Source organism: Orcinus orca, chromosome 3 (genome assembly GCF_937001465.1).
Source record: "Orcinus orca chromosome 3, mOrcOrc1.1, whole genome shotgun sequence".
NCBI classification, from domain to species: Eukaryota; Metazoa; Chordata; class Mammalia; order Artiodactyla; family Delphinidae; genus Orcinus; species Orcinus orca.
In genome coordinates, this window is record NC_064561.1 from 6,286,501 (window position 1) to 6,311,456 (window position 24,956).

Genomic DNA, 24,956 nt, shown 5'->3' on the forward strand with positions numbered 1-24,956 from the left:
GAGCCTCCATTTTTCCATCTGTAAAATGGGATATTCACTGCTACCACCCCACAGGGTTGTGAGAAGGTGGTCCTTGTTCAGTAAGTTAACTCATGTTTTCACTCGGCAAACATTTATTGCCTCAGTGGTGAGAAAAGGAGGGAAGTCAAGCTTGTCAAGGTCCCCCTGACTGTGCCCGGCACTTTGCCTGCAGGACACAGCTCACTTCCTACTCACAAGGCAGCTGGGAGGTAGGTTCTGCTGTTAGCCCTGTTTGATACAGGAGGAAACAGGTGTGCCTTGGGGGAAGCCAGGGCCCGGGGGTGGCTTAAGTGGTGATCCCTAGACCCAGGACCTGGGCTAGGCTGGGCTGGAGGCCACAGGACTGGACCTTCTGGCCAATGCAGCCAAGGGAAATGAGACCCGCATTGCAGGGCCTGGCTCCTGGCAGGATCCAGGCAGGCAGGTGGGATGGCAGGATCCCAGGCCCCTGTCCTGCTCAGATCTTCTCCACGTAGTTTCCTGGGAAAAGGCCCTCCTGGCCATGCAGCCGGCCTTTCCACCAGCCTGAGGAATCTGTGGGAGAGAAGAGAGCGTGAGGCTGAGCCCAGCCCGCTCCGGAGAAAGCCTTTCATGCTGGCTCTGTGTCTGTCTTTCTGTCATTCGTCTGCCCTGGCCTGGCATAAGGCAGAAGCTGAAAAGAGAAGACAGAAGGGCAATTCCCCAGCGGTCCAGTGGTTAGGACTCTGCGGTCTAACTGCCGAGGGCCCCGTTTTGATCCCTGGTCCGGGAACTAACATCCCACGAGCTGAGCGGTGCGGCAAAGAAAAGAAAAAACATGTCTTTTAGGGGACTTCCAAAAAAAAAGAGAAGACAGAAGGAAGGGAGGGAGCAACGCGTGGGTTTTCCTTGCCACTGGCTCACACGCTGACATTTTCTTGACCATTCACTTGTGCTCGTCCCTCATCCATCTCCTCCTATAGGTCCCTCCCCATAATCCCCTTGGAGGAACCAGGAATGACCCCTAAGGGTTCCCCTACCCACCTGCAGAGGGTGCTGTTGAGTCCCAGGCTCCTCTAGGGGCAACCCAGGGGCAAGGTAGGAGGTCTGGAGACCTGGGCCATCCAGACATGGCCCATTTCCTACTCACAAAGTAGGTTCTGCTATTAGTCCTAGTGCTTGACAGGTGAGAAGAATGAGGCTGGGGTACAGGGTGCGATACAAGTGAGGCCAGGCTCCCAGGGTGGCTTAGGAGGTGACCTCCAGGCCCTGGCTCCTCCCATTTCTGCCCTGGCACACACACCTTCCATGAGGATCTCGATGACCTCGTTCACGTTGAAGCTCAGCTCGTCCACATCTTGGCTCACGTACTGGTACAGTGCCCGGCACCTTGGGCCGTGTGTCCGTGGCTGGGGCTTAGGTCGGCCCACACCGGGCACAGGTCTCTGCCCTATGCTGCGCTTCCTCTGCATGCTGTGGGCACATGGAGGCACTCGTCATAGCCCCAGACACTCCCCCACCTCCTGGGGCTGCCCTCTCACACCACCTACCCAGCCATGCCCTGGTCAGGAACACTGAGGAATTCTGTGTTGTGCTCCGAGGGAGGCCGTGCCCGTTGGCGTCTGCTGGCCCCCAAGGCTGAGGACGGAGGGCCCTGTGGTGGCTTCTGGGAGCCCCGTCTGGATGTGAACTCCAGGGGTAGGGGGCCCCCTCTGGCAGAGGGAGGCACCCCATTGTGATCCAGGCCTGCAATGAGATGGGGGCATTTGTCAGGGTGATGCTAGGAGGATTTGGGGGGACTTGGCTCCAAGTTCCCTGTCTGAGGGAAGAGGCAGCTACTCTTAACCCAGTATGGTAAGGAATGGCCTGGAGAGAGAGAGCCTGGGGCTAGGAGGCCCTAGAGGGAGACTCTGAAGGGGTAAGATTTTCCCCTACCCTCTTCTGTAGGAGGGCTTTTGTGGGTGGGTCTTGGAGGATGAATAAGAGCTCAAGTGGAGCAGGAATTTGGGAGACAGGCAGAGCAAACAGCCCAAGCAAAGGCCTGGAGGTAAGAACAAATTTGGTAAGTTGGCAAAATAAGATGTAGCTTGCATGACAGGAGTGTAAGGTGGGAGGAGAGAAGAGGTCAGTGGTTAGCTGGGTTCGGATTCTGAAGGGCTCTGAATACCAAACTAAGCTTTGGCTTTATTCTTTGGGAGATGGGGAGCTATGGAGAGTTCTGGACAGAAAAGAAGAGCATGGTCATCTCTGCTTGTTAAATCCTGTCGACAAGAGATCTGGCTTAGGCCTTGGAGCCCACAAGAGGCAAGGAAGACACTTAGTGGGGGGTGTCTCTTCACCTCTAGGGGGCCCGGGAGCTGCCCGGGTAGGGGCCTGGGCCGACCTTCTGGGTTTTCCCTGGGCCATTCCCTTCCGTGTAGGCTCTGAAAGGGAAAGGGGAAAAGATGTAGGGATTTGAGTGATGACCAGACAAGGTTCTTGGCCCCGCCCACAAGTCCAATCCACTCTGTGGCTCCGCCCCGGTCCCCGCTCCCGCGGCTCACCGGCTCTCCCACCAGGAGGGACCCCCTTAGTTACTGGAACACTGGTTCCGCCCAATAATTGGCTCCGCCCCTCCGGGAACCTATCTCTCATTGGCTCCTGGGTCCACCCACTCCAAGGCTCTCCCCATTCATAGCCGGCTCAAGGGTGGACTCCCTGGCCTCGCCCCTTCCATGTTTCTCGCCCCCTCATTGGTCACCTCGCGAGCCCTGCCCTCTTCACGGCCGTGTTCTCTCTTTAGGTCTCTCAAGTCCCGCCCCTCCATGGCCTTCACCCACCCTTGGCCCGCGCCACTGGCTCCGCCCCCACAGCCTTGATTGGTCCCTATGGATGGTCCCGCCCCTAGGGGCCCGCCTCTTCCTGAGCGCCTCTTAGTCTCCGTCTCCCGGTTCGGCGTAGACTCACTGGAGCTTTTGGGCAGTCCATCACCCACGCTGACCGAGAGGGTCCGACCGCTAGCCTTGAGCATCGCCACGTCGCCGGAGCCACGGGAGAAAGTGACGCTGCGGGTGCCACCTCCGCCCCAGCCCTCCTTCTTCACCCGGAACTGTAGTCTGTGAGGAGAGGAGGAAGCTGTGGGGGTCCCCACCTCCCCCCAAGAGGGGATCACCTCCCCATTCCATCCTTTCCGGACCCGGGGTGGGAGGGGGCGAGGCACGGGCGCATTTCGGCCGATCCGCGAGGCGGAGGAGGAAGCACTGTGCCCAGCCCGAGGATGGTGCAGGAGGTGAGGGTCGTACGTGTCGCTGAAGGTGAGGGGCAGGGGCCTCCGCACCGCCTCCTCGAAGCGCTTGCACAGGAGGCTGACGAACTCGGTCTTGAAGACGCTCTCCAGAAAGCTGTCGGCCGCGTCTTCTTGGAGGATGAAGAAGTCGTCCTGCCTCGTGCTGGGGGAGGGGCGGGAGGAAGGGCAGGTGAGAGTGACAGGTGAGGCTGGCAGGACTGACATTTGAGATGCGACAGAGTAGGGTCAGGGGTCAGGTTAGGGGCAAGTGAGGGGTTACACAGGTGGGGGGAAACGGGAGAGGTGGCAAGGAGCTGGAAAAGGTGGTAAGGGTCAGGTGAGGGGACAGGTGCTGTTGGCAAATAAGGATCATGAATGCGAGGGCAGGTGAAGGTGACAGGTAGGACCAAGTGAAGGTTGCAGGTACAGCAGCAGGTAAGACGTTCAGGGTGACAGATGGGGTAACAAGTAAGAGGGCAGCTGAGAATGAAGGGGGCTGGCGGGGGTGCCTGTGGGAGCCCCACCTGAGGGAAACTCCCCGTAAGGCCTGGATCTCCAGCTTCTTCTTCAGGACCTCACGCACCTGGCCCTTCTCAGGTCCCTTCTTCACCTTCTCCCGCCCGATCACATACACACACTTGGGCGTCAGGATCAAGTCCCTCTTGATGGCCTATGAGGATGCAAAACCAGAGAGACTGGTGGCAGGAGCCCCGGGCATCGGCAGCCTGGCCCCAGGGGATCAACCCCAGGCAGAGAGGTAGCGCTGGCAGGTCAGGTGAAGGACAGGTCAAGTGAGGGTCCCTCCATGTGAAGCTACATGAGTGGTTACTTTATATAAGAAACAGGAGGTTAAGTAAGGGTATATTGGCTAGAAAGGGGTTTCTGGGCAGTGAACAGGTACAGGGTAGGTGAAGGTATGCCTGCTGGACATGGGCGCCCAGGACCGATGAGAGTTGACCTGTGCACAGGTGCATTTGAGCCAAGTGAAGGTGTGTCTCACTGAGAGGTCTGTCTAGACTGGGTGAGAATGTACCACCTAATGGATAGGTATGTCCAGGATAAGGGAAAGTGAATCTGTGGTCAGGGCTTCTGAACAAGGTGAGTGTGTAATTATGGACAGATGTGTCTGGCCAGGTGAAGATGTATCTGATGGACAGGTGTGTCTGGGCTACACGAGGGCGTATTTGATGGACAGCTGTATCTACATTAGTTGAGCCTACACCTGTGGGCAGGTGTGTCTGGGCCAGGGGAGGGTGTACCTCTGGTGGGGGGTGGCCAGGCTGGGGTCAGGGTCCCAGATGTGGCCGCCTGCTAGTGCCTCACCTTGAAGCGGCGGTCGTACTTGTTGACCGAGTCAGCAAAGTCCACTCGCTCCCTCTTGCCCAGGAACTGACGCAGCTCCGGCCGCTCCTCCAGCCCCAGGTAGTCCCCAACGAAGTTCCTATTGATGCTGTTCCGTCTCCGCTCCTTCTTGTTCAGCAGGATGTTGGAAGCTGCGGCGACACAGGGTGAGGGGCAGAGATCACAGCCTGGCTCCTCCAGGCCCCTCTGTCCTCAGCCCCAGCCTCCCACCTGCAGCCTCTCACCTTCCTCCCGCATCTCCTCGTACTTCCGGATTGCCACGTGGCGCCGCCAGGCCTTCTGGATGGTGCGGGCAAAGCCATCGAACTTGCGCTCTCGCATCTCCTCCAGAAGGAAGAGCTGGGCAAGAAGGAGGGCCGGTGGGTCCTGGCATCTCCCCGGGGAACACAGTCTCCAGTTTCCCCCGAGCCCACCCCACCCACGTGCTCTTGCTGACAGGCACCCGCACACATGCTCTTATGCTGTGGGCAAAAAATTTTGTCTTTCTCCAAATGACCGGACCCAGGGTCCCAATATGGGGCACAATCTTCTGCATTAAATTATAACTGCAGGTTTGTCTTGCTGGGTTCAAATCCCAGCTCTGCCACTTACTAGCTGTGTGGTCTTACTGGAAACGGTATAACATCATGGTTTCTCATGCTAATTAGGCTATGGCATGTCATCCATGTGAGGTACACTTCAGTTTCAGAGATGTTAGAAATGCAAACCAGTGTGCCTCTTGGAAAACCAACAAAGTACTGCAGATGTGCAAATCTGATGGATAGGACTGGGATGTGACCGGCTACCACATGGTTGTGCAGTATACAACCTGCACACCCATCCGTGGCAGCCCTGGAAAGGAAGCTTTCATAGAAAGCAGAGAAAAGTCTTTTGAATTTTTTTTTTCTTTTTTGCGGTATGCGGGCCTCTCACTGTTGTGGCCTCTCCCGTTGCGGAGCACAGGCTCCAGACGCGCAGGCTCAGCAGCCAAGGCTCACGGGCCCAGCCGCTCCGCGGCATGTGGGATCTTCCTGGACCGGGGCACGAACCCGTGTCCCCTGCATCGGCAGGCAGACTCTCAACCACTGCACCACCAGGGAAGCCCAAGGCTTTTGAATTTTAAGAGTCTCCACCCACAGGGGACTTAGAGAATAAACTATATTAGAGCAGGTCATCTGGAATAATAACTGGTGACTATATCAGGGAAAGAAAACTACTGGATATGAAAATATTACAAATCTACAGTAATAAAAACAATGGGGTGCTGGTCAAAGAATAGAACAACCAGTTGGACCAGGATGGATGATGGGGAAATGTCATAATTCAAATGGAAATTTAGTGACAGAAGGTACAGCATTGTCAATCAGTGAAAATGGGAAAAGTATTGAAAATAAAGTCGGGCTTTATTTAGAAAAATAATTGACATTTCATCCAGAGGGGTTTCTCAAATACACAAATATCACATCACTGCTGAAAGCATGGCTGCCACTTTGCTGACCAAGGTGGCTGATGTCTCCCAGAAACCCCAGGCTTCCCTGCCAGGACTAAAAGAATTCTCACTTTAAAAATATATACCTTGAAGGACTTTTAAAGCTGTGGGTGTTTAATAACTGTTCATAAAAAGTGGAGAGTTCTCACCAGGAAAAAAAAAAATCTCAGGTTCACAGGTTGCTGGGAGTTGACTAGCATTTACATCTTCTTTGGATTCTCAGACCAATACTTTGTGGGTCCATGGGTATGTGTGCAAAGCACGTTCAAGTAATGCCTTGTATAGGGTGTCTGGAGGGCACGTAAATGCATTCTGTGGTTTGCCGAGGGAAGGACAGTTACAAGTAAAGGGAGACCAGCCATGCAGAACTGGGGGTGGGCCAGTCAACCAGGACAAGTGTCCTCCAACCTTGTGATTTCTGCCCAGTGAAGAGGATGTGTTTTCAGTTTGGGAAATGTATCTTCCTGTCTCCAGAGTTTTAACGGCATCTCCTTTACGCTGGGACAGGCAGGGGTGGGCGTGCCCCAAATCTGAGCTTGGCCCTGGTGTACTGGGTTGAATAGCGTTCTCCCAAAACTCCTATCCACTCGGTGGGAACTTATGATTGTGACCTCATCTGGAAAGAGGGTCTTTGCAGATGTAATCAAGATAACATGAGGTTATACTGGAGTAGGGTGAGCCCTACATCCAGTCTGACTGGTGTCCTTATAAGAAGAGGGAAATTTGGACCCAGACACACAGAGGAGAAGGCCATGTGATGCCAGAGGCAGAGACTATAAGGATGTAGAGGTGATACGCCTACACACCAAGGGATGCCAAGGATTGCTGGCAATCGCCAGAAGTTAGGGAAAGGCGAAGAAGGATCCTTTCCTGGAAACTTCAGAGGGAGCGTGGCCCTGCTCTTGGTTTTGGATTTCTAGCCTCCAGAAATGTGAGAAATTAAATTTCTGTTGGGTGAAGCCATCCAGATACTTCGTTATAGTAGCCCTGGGAAACGAATACACCTGGGATGATGGGCCATGAAGGCCGATAGGTGTGTAAAGCATTCAAGGCATTTTGAGTCCACGTTTAGAAGAAACAAAACCCAAATCTAACATAAGTGCCTTTTTAGTTGAGAAAGGCTCCAACTCCATTAAGTAATTTAATTCTTTGATCAATTTTTGATCTAGCGCAGTTAAATTGTTTCCGTTTTACTAAAATTATTCTCATCAGGATCAGGGTTTTTTTCCTGTGCAAAATTTCAGTCTTTTTCCTTATAAAACTTTCCCAGCAAGCTTTTCCCTTTGTGAATTTCATTATTTCCAGCTGGTTCCCCTTCTCCACCTCAAAATGTGCAGACTGCAATTTTGGTCAAAATTTGATTTTACCTTCTATCGTCTTAGGCAGCGCTAGCGTTATTTTGTCTGTTTTTTTTCAGCGTCAATTTTTATCTTTTCCTTTCAGAGTCAGATATTGCAATCCGCCAGTAACCAGCAAGATGGATTCTCTTTCTCTCTCTTTCCCTCCCATTTTCCTTTTTTTTTTTTCCCTTCTGCTCCCTCTTTCCTTTCTTTCTTCTCTATTACCACTTAAATTCTTCCAGGTGCAGTTTTAGCCTTGGACAATTTTGGTTTGTGCTTTTCTACTGCTAACAATATCTACATTGTATGCTTTTGATTCTAGACTGTTTTTATTTCTTGGAGCAAAGCGCCTCCATAGGGAAAAGCTCTAGGAGGTAGATGCAGTCACATTTGGGGGATGAAGAATCTGGACCTCCCAAGATAGATTAGTTTTGTAGCTATGAAATCTCTAGAGGCTCCACCCCACTGTGTTATGTTTTTGCTTTGATGAGAGAATAGTTACTTGTAAGTTACAGTAACATCAAGGGAATCATGCAGACAATCTCCTGGTTGTCTTCATAAAGTCCCTGAGATGCTATAGAGCAGGTGCCGTGATTATGCAGGTGATGGGCACCCAGCTGGGCCTGGCCCACGTCCCCAGCATACCTTTCCCTGGTGCTACAGCTTGTCCTGGGCTGGGGAACCTAAGATTCCCTTGGGAGTCTGGTGAACCAGTACAGCTCATTGAGATGACCATTTCCCTGTGTGCTTTCCAATCCGTGCACTGAAGCAGGGGGCCAGATGGGCCCTTAGGGGATTCCTAGCCTTGTTTTTTCGTTATTCTTGTCATTGTTGCTTTTTAAAAAAACTTCCCCCGCCAGCTTTATTGAGATATAACTGACATATAACACCGTGTAAGTTTAAAGTGTACATGAGTTAATTTGATGCATATATATGTTGCAAAATGATTACCACTTAGGTTAGCTAACCCCTCTGTCCTGTCACATAATTACCATGTCTTTCTTGTGGTGAGAACATTGAAGATCTACTCTCTTAGCAAATTTCAGGTATATAATACAGTACTGTCAACCGTAATCACTGCACTGTACATTAGATCCCCAGAACTTCTTTGTCATTGCTGCTTTGTTTGTTTCCTTTTGCCCCTGGAAGCAGAGGTGGCATAATGTCAGTGGTGCTTCTAGCCTTTTCATAAAAGGCTAAGAGCTGGGAATTCCCTGACGGTCCAGTAGTTAGGACTCCATGCTTCCACTGCAGGGGGCACGGGTTCAATCCCTGGGGGGGAACTAAGATCCTACAAGCTGTATGGAACGGCCAAAAAAAAAAAATATAGAAAAAGACATATTCTGGATAAGCTGTGAGTTCTTATCTCCTCCAAGGGGATGTCAGCACAGGCGGCCATGCGTTTCTTCACCTGCTTCCTCGCCACCATGGACCGTTCAGCTAATTTAGTTTTTTCTGAGCACCTACTACATGCCAGGCACCATGCCTCGGACTTTCTGTTTTGTCTTATCCTCGCCCTGATCCTGCAGTGTGGCTATGACTCTCCCCACTTTCCAAATGGAGAAACTGAGGCTTGGAGGGGAGAGGAAGCATGCCCACAGTCGCACAGTGGCCTGAAGAGCAGGACCGTGCAGGTGATGCTGGTGTCTGTCTGTCTCTCACACACACTTACGGACTCAGGGTTCTTGACGAAGACCTTGGTGCTCCCCATCTGGTACTGGTCTGGCTCCATGTTGACCGCCCGCAGCAAGTGCTGGACCCCCTGACGCTCGTCCCCACGCCAGTGCGGCCACGTCTCGGGGGTCAGAATAGCATACCTGGAGGGGGAGAGCAGGGGAGGGTTTGAGCAGCTAGCAGGGCGGCTGGGTGTTGGGGCCAGGGTGTGTGTGGTGGAGGGCGCCTCACCTCTGCAGGAACTTGGCAAACTGGCGGCGGTAGGCGAAGCCTGCCCGGCGCACCCTGATGTTCTCCTTTAGGCCCAGATACTCCACCTGGTGCTTGACCCTGGAGGGAGGGCAGCCTGAGTCCCCTGGGAGTTGGGGGGGCTGTCTGGATTCGTGCTGGAGGCAGTTTAGGGGGGTGAGTTCTGAGGTCTAGGGAGGGAGGTTCACTGCTGGACACAGGGGCCTGCTTGAGAGTTAGTTTTGTGCATTGGGGGGGGCCTCGGTTCTGGGGGATCTGTGTTCGGGGGTCAGTTTCAGTTTCAGGGGGTGGCACGTGGGGTTTGGGGAATGAGGAGGACTGTGTTAGTCCCTGGGGCATCCTACAGACAGTCTGGGGTCCTCCCTAGGGGTCTTGATCAGTGTTAGGTATAACCCTGGGGCCCTGAGGGGTTTTGCACTGGTCCTAGGGGTCGGCTTGGGTGAGCCCTTTGATGGGTCCCATGACCCTGGGGGGGTTGTGGAGGGAGGGTCAGCTGGTGTGGACTGGCCCAGGCGGGGCGGGGGTGTCACCTGTTCTCCTCCCAATCACGGGGCCTCTTGGTCTCGTTGGGCTTGATGCAGCGGATGTAGTGGGGGGTGCACCTCTTCAGCGTGGATACCAGGTCGTTGGCTTGTTTCTAAGGGAGCGGGGAGAAAGTGGGGGTGGGGAGCACAGATGGGACCCTCTGGCCCCTCTCTCTTCCCACCCTGAATACAAGAGACAGGACACACTGGCTGGGTGTGTGGCACCTGACGGACCACAGGCTCAGGTGTCCCTGGTCCATTCCATGTGTGACTCTGTTAGCACATATCACATGGGGTTGATATCGTGCGTCTACCTGGCCCTCAAACCGAAAACCAGGAGCTCACGTGTCTGCCATATTCACCACTTAGCCTGGCACATAATAAGTGCTCAGTGAACTTTTTTAAAAAATTAATTAATTTATTTTTGGCTGCGTTGGGTCTTCGTTGCTGCATGCGGGCTTGCTCTAGTTGTGGCGAGCGGGGGCTACTGTTCGTTTGTGGTGCGCGGGCTTCTCCTTGCGGTGGCTTCTCTTGTTTAACGTTTGTTGATGGAGTAACTGAGCACGCGGGAACATGTTGCCCAGAAATTTCTGCTTGTCCTTTGGGGCACAGTACTTTGGAAGCAGAGAATCATGTGTGTGTGTCTGAGAGGCTAGGGTTGTGCATTTTAGTCCCTCAGGGGAGACTAGAAAGGAAATTATTCCAGGTGGGAGGATCAGGGGAGCAGCAGGAGAGACCCCGGTGTGTGATCACAGTTCTGGGCCAGTGACTGCGCCTCTCTGAGCCTTGGCCTGCCATCTGCCAGATGGGACTAAGTCCCACGTCTGTAAAATGTCTTGTGTTTGCTGCCAGCACTGATAAGTGCCCCATATATGGTTATTGAAATATTATTAGGATGGGACACCCATGTTCATAGCAGCACTATTCACAATAGCCAAAAGGTGAAAACAGCCCAAGTGTCCATCAGTGCAGGAATGGGTAAGAAAAAACGGTATATCCGTAAATGGAGTATTATTCAGCCTTAAAAAGGAAGGAAATTCTGACACATGCTTGAACCTTGAAGATATGCTCAGTGAAATAAACCAGTCACAAAAGGATAAATGCTGTCTGATTCCATTTATAGCAGGTCCCTAGAAGGGTCAAATCCATAGAGACAGGAACTAGATGGTGGGGGCCAGGGGCTGGGGGAGGGGCTGAGGAGTGAGTGTTTCATGGGGACGGAGCTTCAGTTTGGGAAGATGAGAAAGTTCTGGAGATGGATGGTGAGGGTGGTGGCACGAATGCAAACGTACTTAATGCTGCTGAGATGTATACTTAGAAATGGTTAAAATGGTAGATTTTATGTATATTTTACCACAATGAAGAAAAAAGTGACATGACCAAAATACCAAAAAAACAAAAAACATTAGGATGATGGTTCACTTCTGGAGTTAGGGAGTTAGGAGGACATTAAGGAAGCTGGTCCAAGCTCCTTAACCCCAGAGCTGGAAGAAGGCCCTGGTGAACAGAGGGTGCCAGAGGGAGGGGCAGAGGCCCTGGGATGGGGGAGGGATTGACATTGGAATGAGGGAAATGGACCCATCCCTCCCCATGCCCACCTTGATCTTGGAGCCGGCTGTACTGGGGCGGCCCTTCTTTTCTACATCCAGCTTCTCGGGAAAGAGCATCCGGAGGAAGGCCCTGGGCAGGGATAGAGGGGAGGTCGGAGGTGCAGCTAGAACTTGGATGCCCTCCCAGAGGTGGGCTGTCTAGGTGCCTGGGACCCAGAGGACATGCTGTACAGTACGGTTCTTCCTTAATGCTAGGGGGTGTGAATCAGAAAGTTGGTTTTGTCCTTCTGGTTCCTTGATTTATTTGTACTGTTACTTTTTCCTCCATGACCATGTATGACTTGGGTAGCAAGTAAAATAGAACAAAGTTAAGCTAAGTGATGCAGCATCTCGGGCAACAGGGGCAGGTCCCCTGGGAGGAACCGTCTTACAGGCACAGGCTTGCACGTGTGTGCAAAGAAATAGGGACAAGGATCTTGTCTCTGTAGCTCTGTTTGTGATAACCATAGATGGGCACAACCTAAGTGTCCATCAACAGGGGATCTGTTAAATTCACTCTGGTGAAACCGAGCAGGACCCTGTGGGGCCTTCCCGGAGACAGAATCCCCCCGCCATGTCCCCTGCCTCTTGTTTTTAGAAAAGCTTTAGCCTCCCAGGCCTTCTCTGAGCAAATTTAATCAGGAAAGTGAGAACATGCAGAAACAAAGGAAAGCAGCCAAGCAAGACAAAATAATAATAGTTCAGCCGTAAAACAAAGTTAAGGACTTTTAGTTCCTCCTCAAGGGCCATAGATAATATCCTGAGCCATATCCTTGAGTTGTTTTGCAGATATTAAAACCCCCATCAGGTAGAAGAAGGTAACTATATGCTGACCACCAGTGCATAGACCCCAGATTGGCTGGAACCAGAAGGTTGATGATGGAGATTCCAGAAACATCACTCTGTTACCTCACCATCAGCCAATCAGAAAATTGTGCACGGACCTGATCACACACCCTGTGACCCTCTCCCTCACACTGTCTTTAAAGACCCTTCCCTGAAAGCTATCAGGGAGTTTGGGTCTTTTGAGTATGAGCTGCCTATTCTCCTTGCTTGGCCCTGCAATAAACGCTGTGCTTTCCTTCACCACCACTTAGTGTCAGGGGGTTGGCTTTGCTGCACATCGAGCGAGGGGCCCAAGTTCAGTTTGGTAACATTGTTACATTCACAGCTTCTTCCTCCTTCTCAGTGAGATCTTCCCTAACCACCGTAACCCAGAAGAAGTGGACTGCTTAATAGATGCCGAGTATGTGTTTAGGGTGATGAAATGTTTCTGAACCTAATCGTGGTGATTGTTATACAACATTGTGAATGTACTTAATACTTAATGCCACTGAGCTGTATACTTTAAAATGGGTAGAAAGGTACATTTTATATTTTGTGTATTTTATCACAATTAAAAGAAAGCAAAAAAAAAAAAAATGAAAGAATGATGCCCTTCTCACTGTCTACCCCTTACCAACTTAGTTTTTCTTCACACTCGTCCCAGTGGTTCTCACACCTCAGTGGGCACCAGAAGCACCAGGGAAGCTTGTTGAAACACAGATAGCTGGGCCTCGCCCCTGGGGGTTCTCATTCACAGGTCTGGGCTGGGGGCCAATAATTTCCAACAATAATTTCTGGTGATGCTGAGGGTGCTGGTCCAGGGACCCCACTTTGTGAACCACAGCTCTAACTCTGTGCTTTACAGTATGGCAGCCATGGGTCCCACGTGGTTCCTGAAGCCCTTATAACGTGGCCTGTCCAAACTGAGATATGCTGTGAGTGTTGAAACACACACTGGATTTCAAAGAGTATGCAGTGTGGAAAAAGAGAATGTAAGTATTTCATCAATAATTTTTTAGTACCGATTGCATATTAAAATGCTACTTTGGGTATACGGAGCTAAAGAAAACATTAAAAAAATTTCACCTGTTTTACTTTCTTAAAAAATTCTTTCACTGTTTAATATTCCACAGACAATTAGTTCTATGGTAAATCTCTTACTACAATTCTGTTTTTTAAAAAGAACAAACCCTAGACGAAATCTGACCAGCAGATGTGTTTTGTTAGGTACACATAGCTTTCTTTTTTTCTTTCTTTTTTTTGTAAAATACACAAAACAACATACAATTTACCATTTAAATCATTTAAAAATGTACTATTCACTGGTATCAGGTACGTTTACATTGTTGTGCGACACCTTTTTACTTTTTAAGTGTGCTTACCAGAAAGTTTAAAACTACATGGATGGCAGGAATGGGGATTGACTGCAATGTGGCATGAAGGATCTTTTGGGGCGATGCACGTGTTCCAAACTGGATTGTGGTGAGGGTTGTACAACTCTGAACATTCACTAAAAACCATTTCTTAAAATGGATGCATTTAATGGTATGTAACTTATACCTGAATCAGGCCAGTTAAAAATAACTACGTGTGTGGCTTCAGTTCTATTGGATGTGGAATAATATTGGACAGCATCGTTCTACATCAGTGGTTCCCAAACTCTAATGTACCCATGACTCCTGAGGTCTTGCTAAAATGCAGATTCTGATTCAGTCCATCTGAGGTGGAGCCTAAGGCTCTATGTTTGTAATCAGCTCAGAGGATGCTGACGTTATTGGTCTAGTAACCACACTTTCAGCACTATACGAACCACTGTCTTAGAACTTTCACTCATGCTATATTCTATTTGCCTTTTCTTTTCTTTTTTTTTTTTTTTGGTATGTGGGCCTCTCACTGTTGTGGCCTCTCCCATTGTGGAGCACAGGCTCCGGACGCGGAGGCTCAGTGGCCATGGCTCACGGGCCCAGCCGCTCTGCAGCATGTGGGATCTTCCCGGACCGGGGCACGAACCCACGTCCCCTGCATCGAGGCGGACTCTCAACCACTGCGCCACCAGGGAAGCCCTCTATTTGCCTTTTTTTCCCTCTAGTTCAATGTCTGTCTCGCCACTTGGCTGTCAGCTTGATGAGAGCAGCTGTGTTCTCTGACCTGTTCAGTCCTCTACCCCCAAAAGTTCAAATGATGCCTGGTACACAGCAGCGCTTGAATAAAATTTTGAGGTATAAAAAGATGGAATCCGGTCTGCTGCTGTGATCAGGGAGATGAATCCATACATATTAATACAGAAAAATGCATAGCGAGATGTGTTTTCACTGCGTAAAAAGGGAAGCTGTCCACACCAGCACAGATGCTTGGGTTTGCAGAGGGCAGCGTTGGAAGGGCCATAAGGAAATGCTGCTAGGGCTCCCCCTGTGGACCTCGGGCTACTGTTTAATCAGAACCAGTCATTAGAAACACAGCCACCCCCCCCCAAAGTTTATGGCGTGATGGGAGCTCTGGGGAAGACGGGGTGGTCTCTGGGCCTCCCCCGTCCCCACAAGGAGTTGCCCAGAGGCTCCCGCCTGGGACCACTCACTGCTCACTGGTCTGCATCAGCTCTATGAGGTCGGAGAAGAGGACATCACGGTTCCTCTCGCAAAAGCCGTTGACATCATAGGATACCTGGAGGAAGGCGGCGTGGCGGGAGTGAGGGACTTAGGCAGAGGGTCGGGGGGGGCGTCCTGTGGGGGCCTGCTCTGGGGTGAGAGGACTGGGTGGTGTCTACAGTTCAAAATAGGGGGTCGGGGGCAGCATGGACCTGGGGGCCCTGGAGGTCTGATGTTCAAGGTGGGGTTGGAGGGTTAGGGCTACAGTCTAGGTCAGAGGTGAGGGAAGATGGGGGTTACAGTCCAGATTAGGAGGCAGGGGCTGCAGGCTGGATCCGAGGGATGGGGAGGTGACAGTTAGAGCTCAGACTGGGGGGTGAGGGGCTGCAATCTTGGCAGGGGTGGGCCCCGGGGTTCCACGACTGAATTTGGTGTCAAAAGGTCAGATTGAGCATCTGTATTGGGGTTGGTTGGGGGGCAGGGGGCTGGGGGACTGTGTCAGGAGGGTTACAGCACTGGCTGGGGGCTGGTGGTGGTGGGGGCTTTGGCCAGGCTTGTGGGCTGGGTCTGCCATCCCCAAGGGTGGGGGGCCCTGCATAGTTCCTGTCTGGGCTACTTCCTGCTGAGGGAAAACGGGAGCTCCAGCCCATTTTAGGGATTGGTGGGCTGCAGTATGGCCAGGGGACCCCTGAGGTTCTTCGCTGCCCATGTTAAGGTCAATGGGAGAGTCTTCAGTCTTGTAAGCTGGGGAGGGGGACCATGGCCAGGGTCGGAGGCCACTGGATTTCGAAAGCCTTGGCTAGGGGTCTGTAGGTAGGGGGCTCCAGCCTATCGTGCAGGCAGTGGCTGGCAACATGGCCCTGGGGACTCCAAGTTGAGATCAGAAGGAGGGGGGCTGTGTCCTGGTTCAGGGGGATGATGGGGCTGACAGCTCAGATTGGGGCTTGGGGGTCTGCTGCTTAATTTGGTGTCGATGGGGGGGGGAGTTTGTGTCCTGTAAGGGGGGGCGCTGTCCTGTTAGCTGCGAGAGCTGTGGGCTTGATCAGGGGCCAGTGGGCTCCACAGCCCTGGCTGAAGGGCCATGGGTTGGGGTGACAGGCCAGTTCTTGGGGGTCAGTGGGAGGGGGTCTGTGTTTTTGGCCAGTCGGGGGAGGGCTGGAGAAGGGGGTCGGTGGAGCTCTTCAGCCCTGGCTGGGGGTCTGGACCGAATCCCCCTGGGGCCCATGGGGCGGAGGTGGGGCGCACCTTGCCCGCGTAGTGGTGGATGACGAAGCCGGCACTCCAGCTGTTGAAGTGCTCGTGGGTGCCCACGGCCGCCTGCAGCTTCTGCAGCAGCGTCTGGTCGGCGCCGCCGCCCGTGGCGTGCATGGTGGCGCACACGTCGTCCAGGACGCTCATGATGCCCGGGGGGTTCTGCGGGAGCGGGCGTCGGGTCGGGTGGGCGGGGTGGGCGGGGCAGGGATCAGCCTGGCCCGGCCCTGCCCCCATCTCGCTCATTGGGGAGGGAGAGGAGAGGCTTCCGAATACAAGAGCAAAAAGGTGCTGGTGGGGGGCCCAGCTCGCTGGCAGGATAGGGTGGGGGACCCCATAAGGGATCCATGCCTGTATCCCTTCCCCAGACTGAGATGGTGGGGGGACCCGTCAGCTTTGACCCCTCTATCCCCAGCAGCCTGCCTGGGGGGATGTTTGTTGAGTGAATAAGTGAAAGGTGAGCAGGTAAGCAGAGTGAATGGGCAAGGTGGCCGACAGGTATCGTCAGTGGGGCTCCATCTGCCCAAGGGGGAGCATGAGTGAGAAGGGCCTACGGGGGCTGGAACCGCCCCGGCTCTCCCAGCTCTCCCAAGCCCAGCTCCAGGGCCCAGTGAGAACCCCCAGATCTGCCCTGGCCCTCACCAGCTTGTTTTCGATGAGGTCACAGACGATTTTGTTGTTGAAGTACTGGATGGGGGTCCAGCGGATGCCCTCCTGTACGTACTCCTCCTGGTGGCGGCAAAGGAGGCAGGGATGGGACCAGGTGTCTGGGCAAAGGTGCCTGTGTTTCTAGAATTTGAGCTTCAGGAGGATGGGTGAAGGAGGTGTGACAGATGTTCCCCCCACCCCCCATATAACTCCTCTTCCCATCTCATCACTTAGGACTGTCTCTGATAACAAAGCCCATTCCCCCGTGTGGGGCAGGTCAGAAGGTTCCCCAGGGGTCCAAGAATTGAGCCCCAGTTGCCTGAAGTGTGACCTTCTCATGAATACATCCTATTTAGCTCTTTAAAAATAAATCCCTTTCTGGGGACTTCCTTGGCGGTCCAGTGGTTAAGACTCTGCGCTTCCACTTCAGGGGGCATGGGTTTCATCCCTGGTCGGGAAACTAAAATCCCACATGGAGTGGCCAAAAAAAAAAGAATGGTGGTTTAAAAAAAAAAAAATCCCTTTCTCACTTCCTCAGTCACGTCCTGGTATTTGCCCTGAAACCTAGTCTCAGGCTCTGCTTCTATGGGACAGGTTGAATGAAAACAGCAGGGATTTTTGTCTGTCCTGTTCATGGAGGTCTCCCTAGCACTGCAGACAGTGCCTGGTACACAGCAGGTGCTCAATAAATAATTGAGGTGTGAAGGTGTGAACAAAGAAGCTATTCCCTAGCCCTTGTCAAACCTTCAGAGGCAGAAAACCTCTCCTGAAGGAAGGAGCTTGGACAGGTCAGCAGAGACAGGTGCCAGTGCAGGGCTGGGGTGTCCCCGGTTGCTTGGCAACCTTCATGGTCCTGCCCCCACCCCCAGTGTCCCCTGCTCCTGGCCACTTGGATGCCCTTGCCCACCTGTTCAGCCTTCAGGGTGAGTTCGATAAAGATCTGCTGTAGCTTCTCGTTGACGAAGTTGATGCAGAACTGCTCAAAGCCGTTTTTCTGCCAAGAGAGGGAAAGAATGCTTCCCTAAGTGGGCTGATACTGGAGGTTCCGGGGCCACTGGGCCACCCTAGAGTGGCCGTGGGCCGGTGGCAGTGTCATACGTACCTGGAAGATCTCAAAGCCGTAGATGTCAAGCACACCGATACTGTACTCCTCCTGGGGCTTCTGCATGGCACGGTTAATGGCCTGTGATGCGGTGGGGACACTAGGTGAGTGGCCTGCCACTCTCTTGAAATGCTCTTAGCCATGTTCACAGGCTGGGTACCCTCCCACCAGTTTCTCTCCTGCCTTCCCCACCTCTGTGCATACCCATACCCCCATCGGTCATTCCTATGAGAAATCCAGGTGTGAGAACATCCGGGTTCCTGCCTTGGGAGCTGGCTCTGCCCCTTAACCACTCTGCACCTCTACTTTCTCATCTTTAAAATGGGTAATAGTAGCAACTCTCTTAGAGGTCTATTCTCTAAGAGTTAAATAAACTGGTGCATGGAAAACAGAACCACAGTGGACACGCATTAGGTGCTATGGAATGTTGGCTACTGCAGTCACTATTCTTGACCTTGACACGTCCCATTCTCATTCACCCCTGTCTAGTCCATCACTTTGTCCTCCTGACAGCCCCCCCCCCACCTCGTGGCTCTCAAATGCACCCACCCCTGTCCATCCCAACAGCCCCCATCTCAGTCCAGGCCTGGACGTTTCCAATAGACCCCTCCTTCCTGGGCTCCACGCCACAGCCAGGAAGCCCCTAAATCTCCCATCAGATCACCTCCTGCCCTGTTTGATGCCTCCTACGGCTGGGCATTGCTGAGGTCATGCCCACCAACCGGTCATGACAGTCCAGACGCCGGCCCCGCCCCCCCGCGCCCCCACCCCCACCCCGCTGCTGGGCTGGTCCGAGCCCAGGGCCTGGTGCTGTCCCTGAGCTCCTCTCCCACCCCCAGCCCCACTTGCCTCTACGAGGAAGTCGAAGAGACGGGAGTAGAGCCCCTTGGCCAGAGCGTCCCGAGTGTAGGCCGCCTGCTCCACGTTCAAGGTCACGTCAATGGACTCGCTGCGCCCGCCCCAGCGGCTGTCCATCTTGCGGCTGGTCAGCTTCTCCTGCAGCCGCCCGCTGTCAATGCCCAGGAGGTAGGCGGGGAAGGCCAAGACTGCCAGGTGATGGGGCGGGTGGGGGGAAGGGAGCAGCCGGTTGGGCTCTTGGGTTTCGTGTGAGCGCCCCCCATCTCTCCCCATTATGCCCAGTGACACCGATCTTGTCCTCATGGAACCTTACCCCCAGGGGGCCACCCAGGGAGGAAGCAGGTCACACAGGCATACACGCCTCCACCCCGCCCTCCACAGCACCCACACTCACGGTCTGCGCTCTCCACCCGGGCATAATTCCCATCTTCGCAGAAGCTGATGTTTCCCAAGTGCAAGATTCCCGCCACAAGCTGCAGGACCAGCTGCTGGACGTTGGCTGGGATCCCGATGACCTGCATGGCGCTCTGGGGGCACAACAGGGGCAGAGCCTGTGCCACAAGTCCCGACCTCCAGCCTGCCCCCTGGCTGAGGTTTTGGGGGCCATGGCACAGACTTGGGGAGTCAGGACACCTGGGCCTCTGTCCTGGCTCTTTCACTCATTGGCTCTGTAACCTTGGGCAAGTTCCTTCCCCTCTCTGGGCCTTGGTTTCCCAATTTGTAACACGGGAAGTTTCCCGGGGCTGGAGGGGCAGCGGGCGCTCACCAGAGTCTCGCTGAAGTCGCTCCGGTCATCGGTGCCGTCGACCTTGTAGGTGTCTGCTTGGTTGAGGTAGTAATAGTAGTCGGGGGTCATGAGTCCCAGGTTCTGCCGCTGCTCCTGAGAAGCCCCTTCCAGCAGCTGGAGGACAAACGATCCTCACGCATGTGGTGATGGACCGGCACAGCCCACGTAATCCCCGAGGCTCACTGTCGTGGGCTTCCAAATGCTGACCCTCCCACCGTCTCCCCCCGGGCTCCAGGTGGGGCTCCCTCTGCCCCAGCCCCACGGCCCCCTTCCGTGCACCTGGTAGTAGATGTGGAAGTTCCTCTCGTTTTCATTCTGCATGACCACTCGGGATTTCTCCAGCAAGAAGTTGGAGATCTTGCCCCCGTCTGGCTCCCCACCGCGGCTGAACTGGATCTCAAAGTACTTGCCCTGAACCCGAGAGAGTCACGTCAGCCCTCCCAGGGTCCCAGGGCTGCAGGTGAGGAAGGATTGGGGATCGGTCTTGTGAGCCTGGCCTCTTTGTAGCTCTTCCCCACGTGACCTCAAGTTGCTTTCCTCTCCTCACCTCCCACTTATTGTTCTTTTCACCAGCTCTTCCCTCCAGCCTTTGCTTAAGCTGGGTCCTGGGCCAGGAATGCCTTTTCCTCCCTCTCTGATGATTCAAGCCCTCACTTGGGGCATTTAGCCCTGTGCCTGGCACAGAGAAGTATCACAGTTTATTGACAGCTCCCCAGTCCCTTCACCATAACACAGAGGGCTCCATGTCTCTGTGGAATGCTACTGGTTCCAGTGATCCTGGGTGTATCCCGTATGTTGTCCCTGAGCCCAGAGCAAGGGACCCACACCATCTTTGGTCTCTGACACCATCTGGGTTCCACTCTGGCTGGAGGTTGGAAGGCAGACAAGCCCCTTATTTCTCCTTTCTGCCACCTACATCCAATTACAATACAAATGACATCATCATACTACACAATTAAACACCTATAATGTATGACAAATACTTATTCTATTGTATAATAAAACTATATAAAATAAAATAGAATTACATATTTTTGAGATTCATTCATGTTTTGGTGTGCATTAGTAGTTTGAAAACACAGACTGTGTGATTCCATTTATACGGAGTTCTAGAACTGCTGAAACTAATCCACAGTGAAAAAAGAAATATCAGAGTGGTTGCTTCTGGGGTAAAGTAGGAGCAGAGATCAACTAGAAAGAGACAAGAGGGAATTTTCTGGAGAGATGGTGATGTTCTGTATATCAGTAGGGGTGTGGGTTGCACAGGTGTATGCATTTGTCCAAACTCAGTGAATGGTCCCCTTCAGATTTATATATTTTGCTGTTACTTTAAAAGAAAGAAAAGAGAACTGCAAAATTATATTGGACTATAATGATCTACATGCTGAAGTGTTTGGGGGGAAAGGTATGATGTCTACAGCTTAGTTTGCAGTGCATCAAAAAAAAAAAAATGGATGACGGCCGCTGGGCCTGTGCGTCTGGAGCCTGTGCTCCGCAATGAGAGAGGCCATAGCGGTGAGAGGCCCGCGTACCGCAAAAAAAAAAAGAAGAAAAAGGATGAATGGAGATACGATTAAGCAAGTATAGTAAACTATTAGTGGTAGAATCTAGGAGATGGGCATACAGGCGTTCACTGTAGTATTCATTCAACTTTTCCATGTATATGAAAAATTTTACAATAAAATGTTGGGGAAGATACTTCAAATATAATTATATTAGAAAATATATTAGAAAATAAAAATAGAGCTAATAACTATAACTAATAATATTTAGGGAAATTAAAAAATATCATTAGTGTCGTAATCCATTAATCCAGTTCCACGTTCAGGCATTTACTGAAATTATCGAGGTCTATAAGATGGATATTAACATCATCCCCATCCCAGCAGAGGAGCCCCACAAGGTTACATTGTTTTTCTTTGTCTAAGCCGTGACAGAAACTGATGACAAATCCAAATCCGTTTACCTACTCTGTCCTCCATTAGGCTCAGCATGGACCTGACACAAAGAAGGACTCCAAGAACCATATGATGAAAGAAAGAATGAACGAGGGAATAAATGGGACCTGAAATGTGAATAGGAACAGACGTAGCCTGGTTGCAGCCGGGGGAGGAGTGTTCTTGAACACTACACAGACATGTCATGGCCTCCACAGATATGCTGATGGGGGACTCTTTTTCAGATGAACCATGAACAGGAAATGAGTCTCCCAGTAAGGAGCAGTATTTCCTGTATTCTTGAGAATACAGGTGGGAGAGAGAGAGAGAGAGAGAGAGAGAGAGAGAGAGAGGGGGAGTTCAGTGAGTCAGTGTGGAGGGAGCATGTGCTCCAAGCAGGCTGCAGAGACTCACAAAGCGACTGGAATTATTGTTGCGCACAGTCTTGGCATTGCCAAAGGCTTCCAGCAGTGGGTTTGATTGCAGGATGATGTCCTTCACATGCTGGGGAAAGAAGCAGGTGGGGGTGGGAAGAGGTCAGACTGACGGGGGGTGTGGGAGCTCAGGGTGGGGGGGATGAAATACCGTGCAGAGTGGGGAAGACTCAGCCCTTCTTTCTGTTTCGCCTTACCTGGACCTTCTGGCCTCCGCCCGACACCTTGGAGATGTAGCCCATGATGTATTTAGCTGCCACCGTCTTCCCAGCTCCACTCTCTCCACTGGGGATGGGTGAGGGAAGGAGTCATGAGTGACCAGGGGGTGGGGGAATTGCTCTTTCAACTGTCTGATCAATCATTCATTCATTCACTGAATGAATGACACCTACTGTGTACCAGGCAATAGTCCAGGCACTGGGGATACAATAGTGAACAAGGCAGATCCAAGTGCCTGTCTTCCTGACACTTAGATGGGACAGATGGGCGATAACAGAATGAATACATAAAATATATCATGGGTCAGATGGTGACAAGAAAAGTAAAGCAGGGCCAGAGGCGGAGAGGGGCAACAAGGCTCTGTTTGGATCAGGAGTTCCTAGTACCCCTCCCTGGGGTGATGATGCTGTTTTAGCGGGACCTGGGCACGAGGGTCTGGGACCCCCACTCCGTACCTGATGATGACACACTGGTTCTCACAGTCAATGAGCATGTTCCGGTACATGTTGTCTGTGAGGGCATAGATGTGCGGGGGATTCTCGTACTGGGCCTGGCGGGGGAGGTCTGGGCTCAGCCTAGGGCTAGGGCCCCGGGGGTCCTGGGGCTGTGCCTCCCACCCGGCCCCGGCCTCACCGCGCCCTGGTAGAGGTCGATCTCACGGTCAGTGAAGTAGGGCATCTGCTTGAAGGGGTTTACAGAGATGAGCACGGAGCCGATGTAGGTCTGGTTGGGGGAGGGTTAAGGGCCATGCAGTGTCCCGGCAGGCTTTGTCCCTCAGATGCACCCTGGGTCTCTTAGGAAAAAACTGATCCGGATCCAGAATGGGGAGAATAGAACATGCTGTGGCTGAGCTACCCCTGGGGCAGAGGGAGCAGTGAGGGCCAGGGCCACCCCCAACCGGAGCCCTGCTGTCACTCCGCTGTCCCCTGTCCTAACACCCAGCGCTCTTACTGCCCATCCCCCCACCCCATTCCTGTGCTCAGTTATGTGTGTCCCTTCCATGCTTCAGTCCCTCTGCCATCCTTCTCTGCTCTCATCCGCACGCCATCTCTCCATCCATTGGTCAGTCATCCTCCTGTCCCTCTGTCTTTCGTCTGCCCACCCCGCCCGCGGCCCAGGGTACAAAGATGTAGTCGTCCATGAAGCGCTTGCGGAGGTTGCCCACGATGGCGTCCTCGGTGATCTGGGGCAGCAACACCATGTCGTCCACACCACTCTGCTTCACGTTGTGGCTCTGCCAGTGGAAACGCTCCTTGCTGCCCTGGGGGTGGGGGCCGCGGGGTGGCGGTGAGCCCCTGCAGGGGGTGTGGCGGGGGATGGTGCCTCAGCACCCCCTGCTGGCTCACCTCCATCATCAGCTTCTGATGCTGTCCCCTTCCCCACCACCTCCCTTCCTTCTTCTGCATCTCCGGGACACCAGGAGAGGCAGGCAAGGTCTAGTCCCAAAGGAGGAGGCCAGACAGAATGACAGCTCGGATACATCCCTCAACCCTCTCTTTTGGTCCCGCCATGCCTCCACTTAGTATCCCGTTGCCATAGAGGAGACAGTGATGCCTGGCCCAGCAGGGCAGAGTGTGCTTGGGACTCTGGTGGCTGTGGGAGGAGAGGAGGGTATCAGAGAAGGCTTGATGGCGGAGTCCCCACCCTGCTTCTCACGTCCCCAGCCCCGCTCTCCCTGCCTTGGCCCAGGCTGAGTCCCTGACTTCTCCATGGCATTTGACCTGCTGCCACCCCTTCCACCTGGAGATGGATTCCTTCCTCCCATTCCCATCCTCCTCCCTCGGGGTCATCCTAGCCCATCCCTCTGAGATTCTCTCAGCCACCATGTGTCTGTGATCTCTGCTTCTGTGCCTGGCTGGGACTCTGGTCCTCAGCTCGCACAGCCTTCCCACCACCCCTGCCGTGGGCTTGTCCATCCTCAGAGAGTCAGCTCCTGCACCTTCCCAGGCTCCCACTTTGCCTTCTCATTTCCTCCCTCAGCTTTTCATCAGATGACACCTTCCTTAGGCCCCAACGAGGAGACTCAGACACAGGCGCTCCTCAAAACCCTTCCTCCAGGAAGCCTGCCAGGAATGCTCTCTCCTTTCAGCCCAAATGAACTCATCCAGTGCCTAAAACACTCAAGCACACTGGCTCTCTCAGGTCCCCTCTGCCTCCATTCAATATACCCCTGTCATGGAGGAGTCCAGCACACAGAGTGATGGTGGCTTGGAGCTCTCCTGTCTGGTGAACTCATGCTCAGACAAGATGTCCCTCCTCTGGGAAGCCCCTTACCCGCCCCAGACCTGGAGCTCCTGGAGGGCAGGGATTGGGATTGAGTCCTTGCTAGTCCCAGCAGGGAGGACCTATCGAACAAACAAGGGACAAGGGCAAAGAAAGAAACCCAGCTTCAGAGGAAAAACCCCCAAGAGCAAAGATGCTGGGAACCAAAGTCAAGTCTTCAAAGATGACCAGGGTTTGCCAGGCAGATTCTGGGGAATGGAGATGGTGTGCTGGGCCCATCTGGGAAGGAATTCAGGCAGGGATCGAGCAGGAGGGTCAGGGGTCCAGATGCGCAGGCTCAGCGGCCATGGCTCACGGGCCCAGCCGCTCCGTGGCATGTGGGATCTTCCCGGACCGGGGCACGAACCCGTGTCCCCTGCATCGGCAGGCGGACTCTCAACCACTGCACCACCAGGGAAGCCCCGAGAAAGGTTTTGATCAAGAGCAGGGAGAAAGGGTTCGCCAGGCAGAGTGAACTGCCTGGGCAAATGTGCAGACGTGTGACCGAAGCAGGAAGAGAATTCAGAGGAGGGGGGTGGGCAGGGCTCAAACCCCTGAGACTGCTTCCAGCCTGAATATTGAGAGTGAGGTTTTCATA

General features: G+C 53.1%; 1 protein-coding gene across 4 annotated transcripts in view; it reads right to left on the reverse strand.

Annotated features, from left to right (window-relative positions):
- Positions 1-95: 95 nt before the first annotated feature.
- MYO1F (myosin IF) overlaps positions 96-24,956 on the reverse strand; it is a 31,419-nt gene continuing 6,558 nt past the window's right edge. For 2 of the 4 annotated variants that reach the window (XM_004277328.4, XM_033401011.1), the window contains exons 2-28: positions 23,220-23,357; positions 22,730-22,819; positions 22,552-22,646; positions 22,075-22,162; positions 21,858-21,947; positions 19,786-19,917; positions 19,486-19,620; positions 19,114-19,246; positions 18,711-18,907; positions 17,862-17,942; positions 17,667-17,753; positions 16,754-16,840; positions 16,106-16,273; positions 14,851-14,936; positions 11,460-11,541; positions 9,868-9,974; positions 9,320-9,418; positions 9,087-9,231; positions 4,831-4,945; positions 4,568-4,737; positions 3,769-3,914; positions 3,261-3,407; positions 2,926-3,074; positions 2,319-2,402; positions 1,530-1,725; positions 1,283-1,452; positions 96-555 (exon numbers count right to left, since the gene is read on the reverse strand). In XM_004277328.4, coding sequence (XP_004277376.1) covers positions 479-555; positions 1,283-1,452; positions 1,530-1,725; positions 2,319-2,402; positions 2,926-3,074; positions 3,261-3,407; positions 3,769-3,914; positions 4,568-4,737; positions 4,831-4,945; positions 9,087-9,231; positions 9,320-9,418; positions 9,868-9,974; positions 11,460-11,541; positions 14,851-14,936; positions 16,106-16,273; positions 16,754-16,840; positions 17,667-17,753; positions 17,862-17,942; positions 18,711-18,907; positions 19,114-19,246; positions 19,486-19,620; positions 19,786-19,917; positions 21,858-21,947; positions 22,075-22,162; positions 22,552-22,646; positions 22,730-22,819; positions 23,220-23,357 — 3,294 coding nt within the window. In that variant the 3' untranslated portion in view covers positions 96-478. Of the gene's footprint in view, positions 556-1,282; positions 1,453-1,529; positions 1,726-2,318; positions 2,403-2,925; positions 3,075-3,260; positions 3,408-3,768; positions 3,915-4,567; positions 4,738-4,830; positions 4,946-9,086; positions 9,232-9,319; positions 9,419-9,867; positions 9,975-11,459; positions 11,542-14,850; positions 14,937-16,105; positions 16,274-16,753; positions 16,901-17,666; positions 17,754-17,861; positions 17,943-18,710; positions 18,908-19,113; positions 19,247-19,485; positions 19,621-19,785; positions 19,918-21,857; positions 21,948-22,074; positions 22,163-22,551; positions 22,647-22,729; positions 22,820-23,219; positions 23,358-24,956 lie in introns of all 4 variants that reach the window. The other 2 variants (XM_049708708.1, XM_049708707.1) reach the window with 1 other exon arrangement.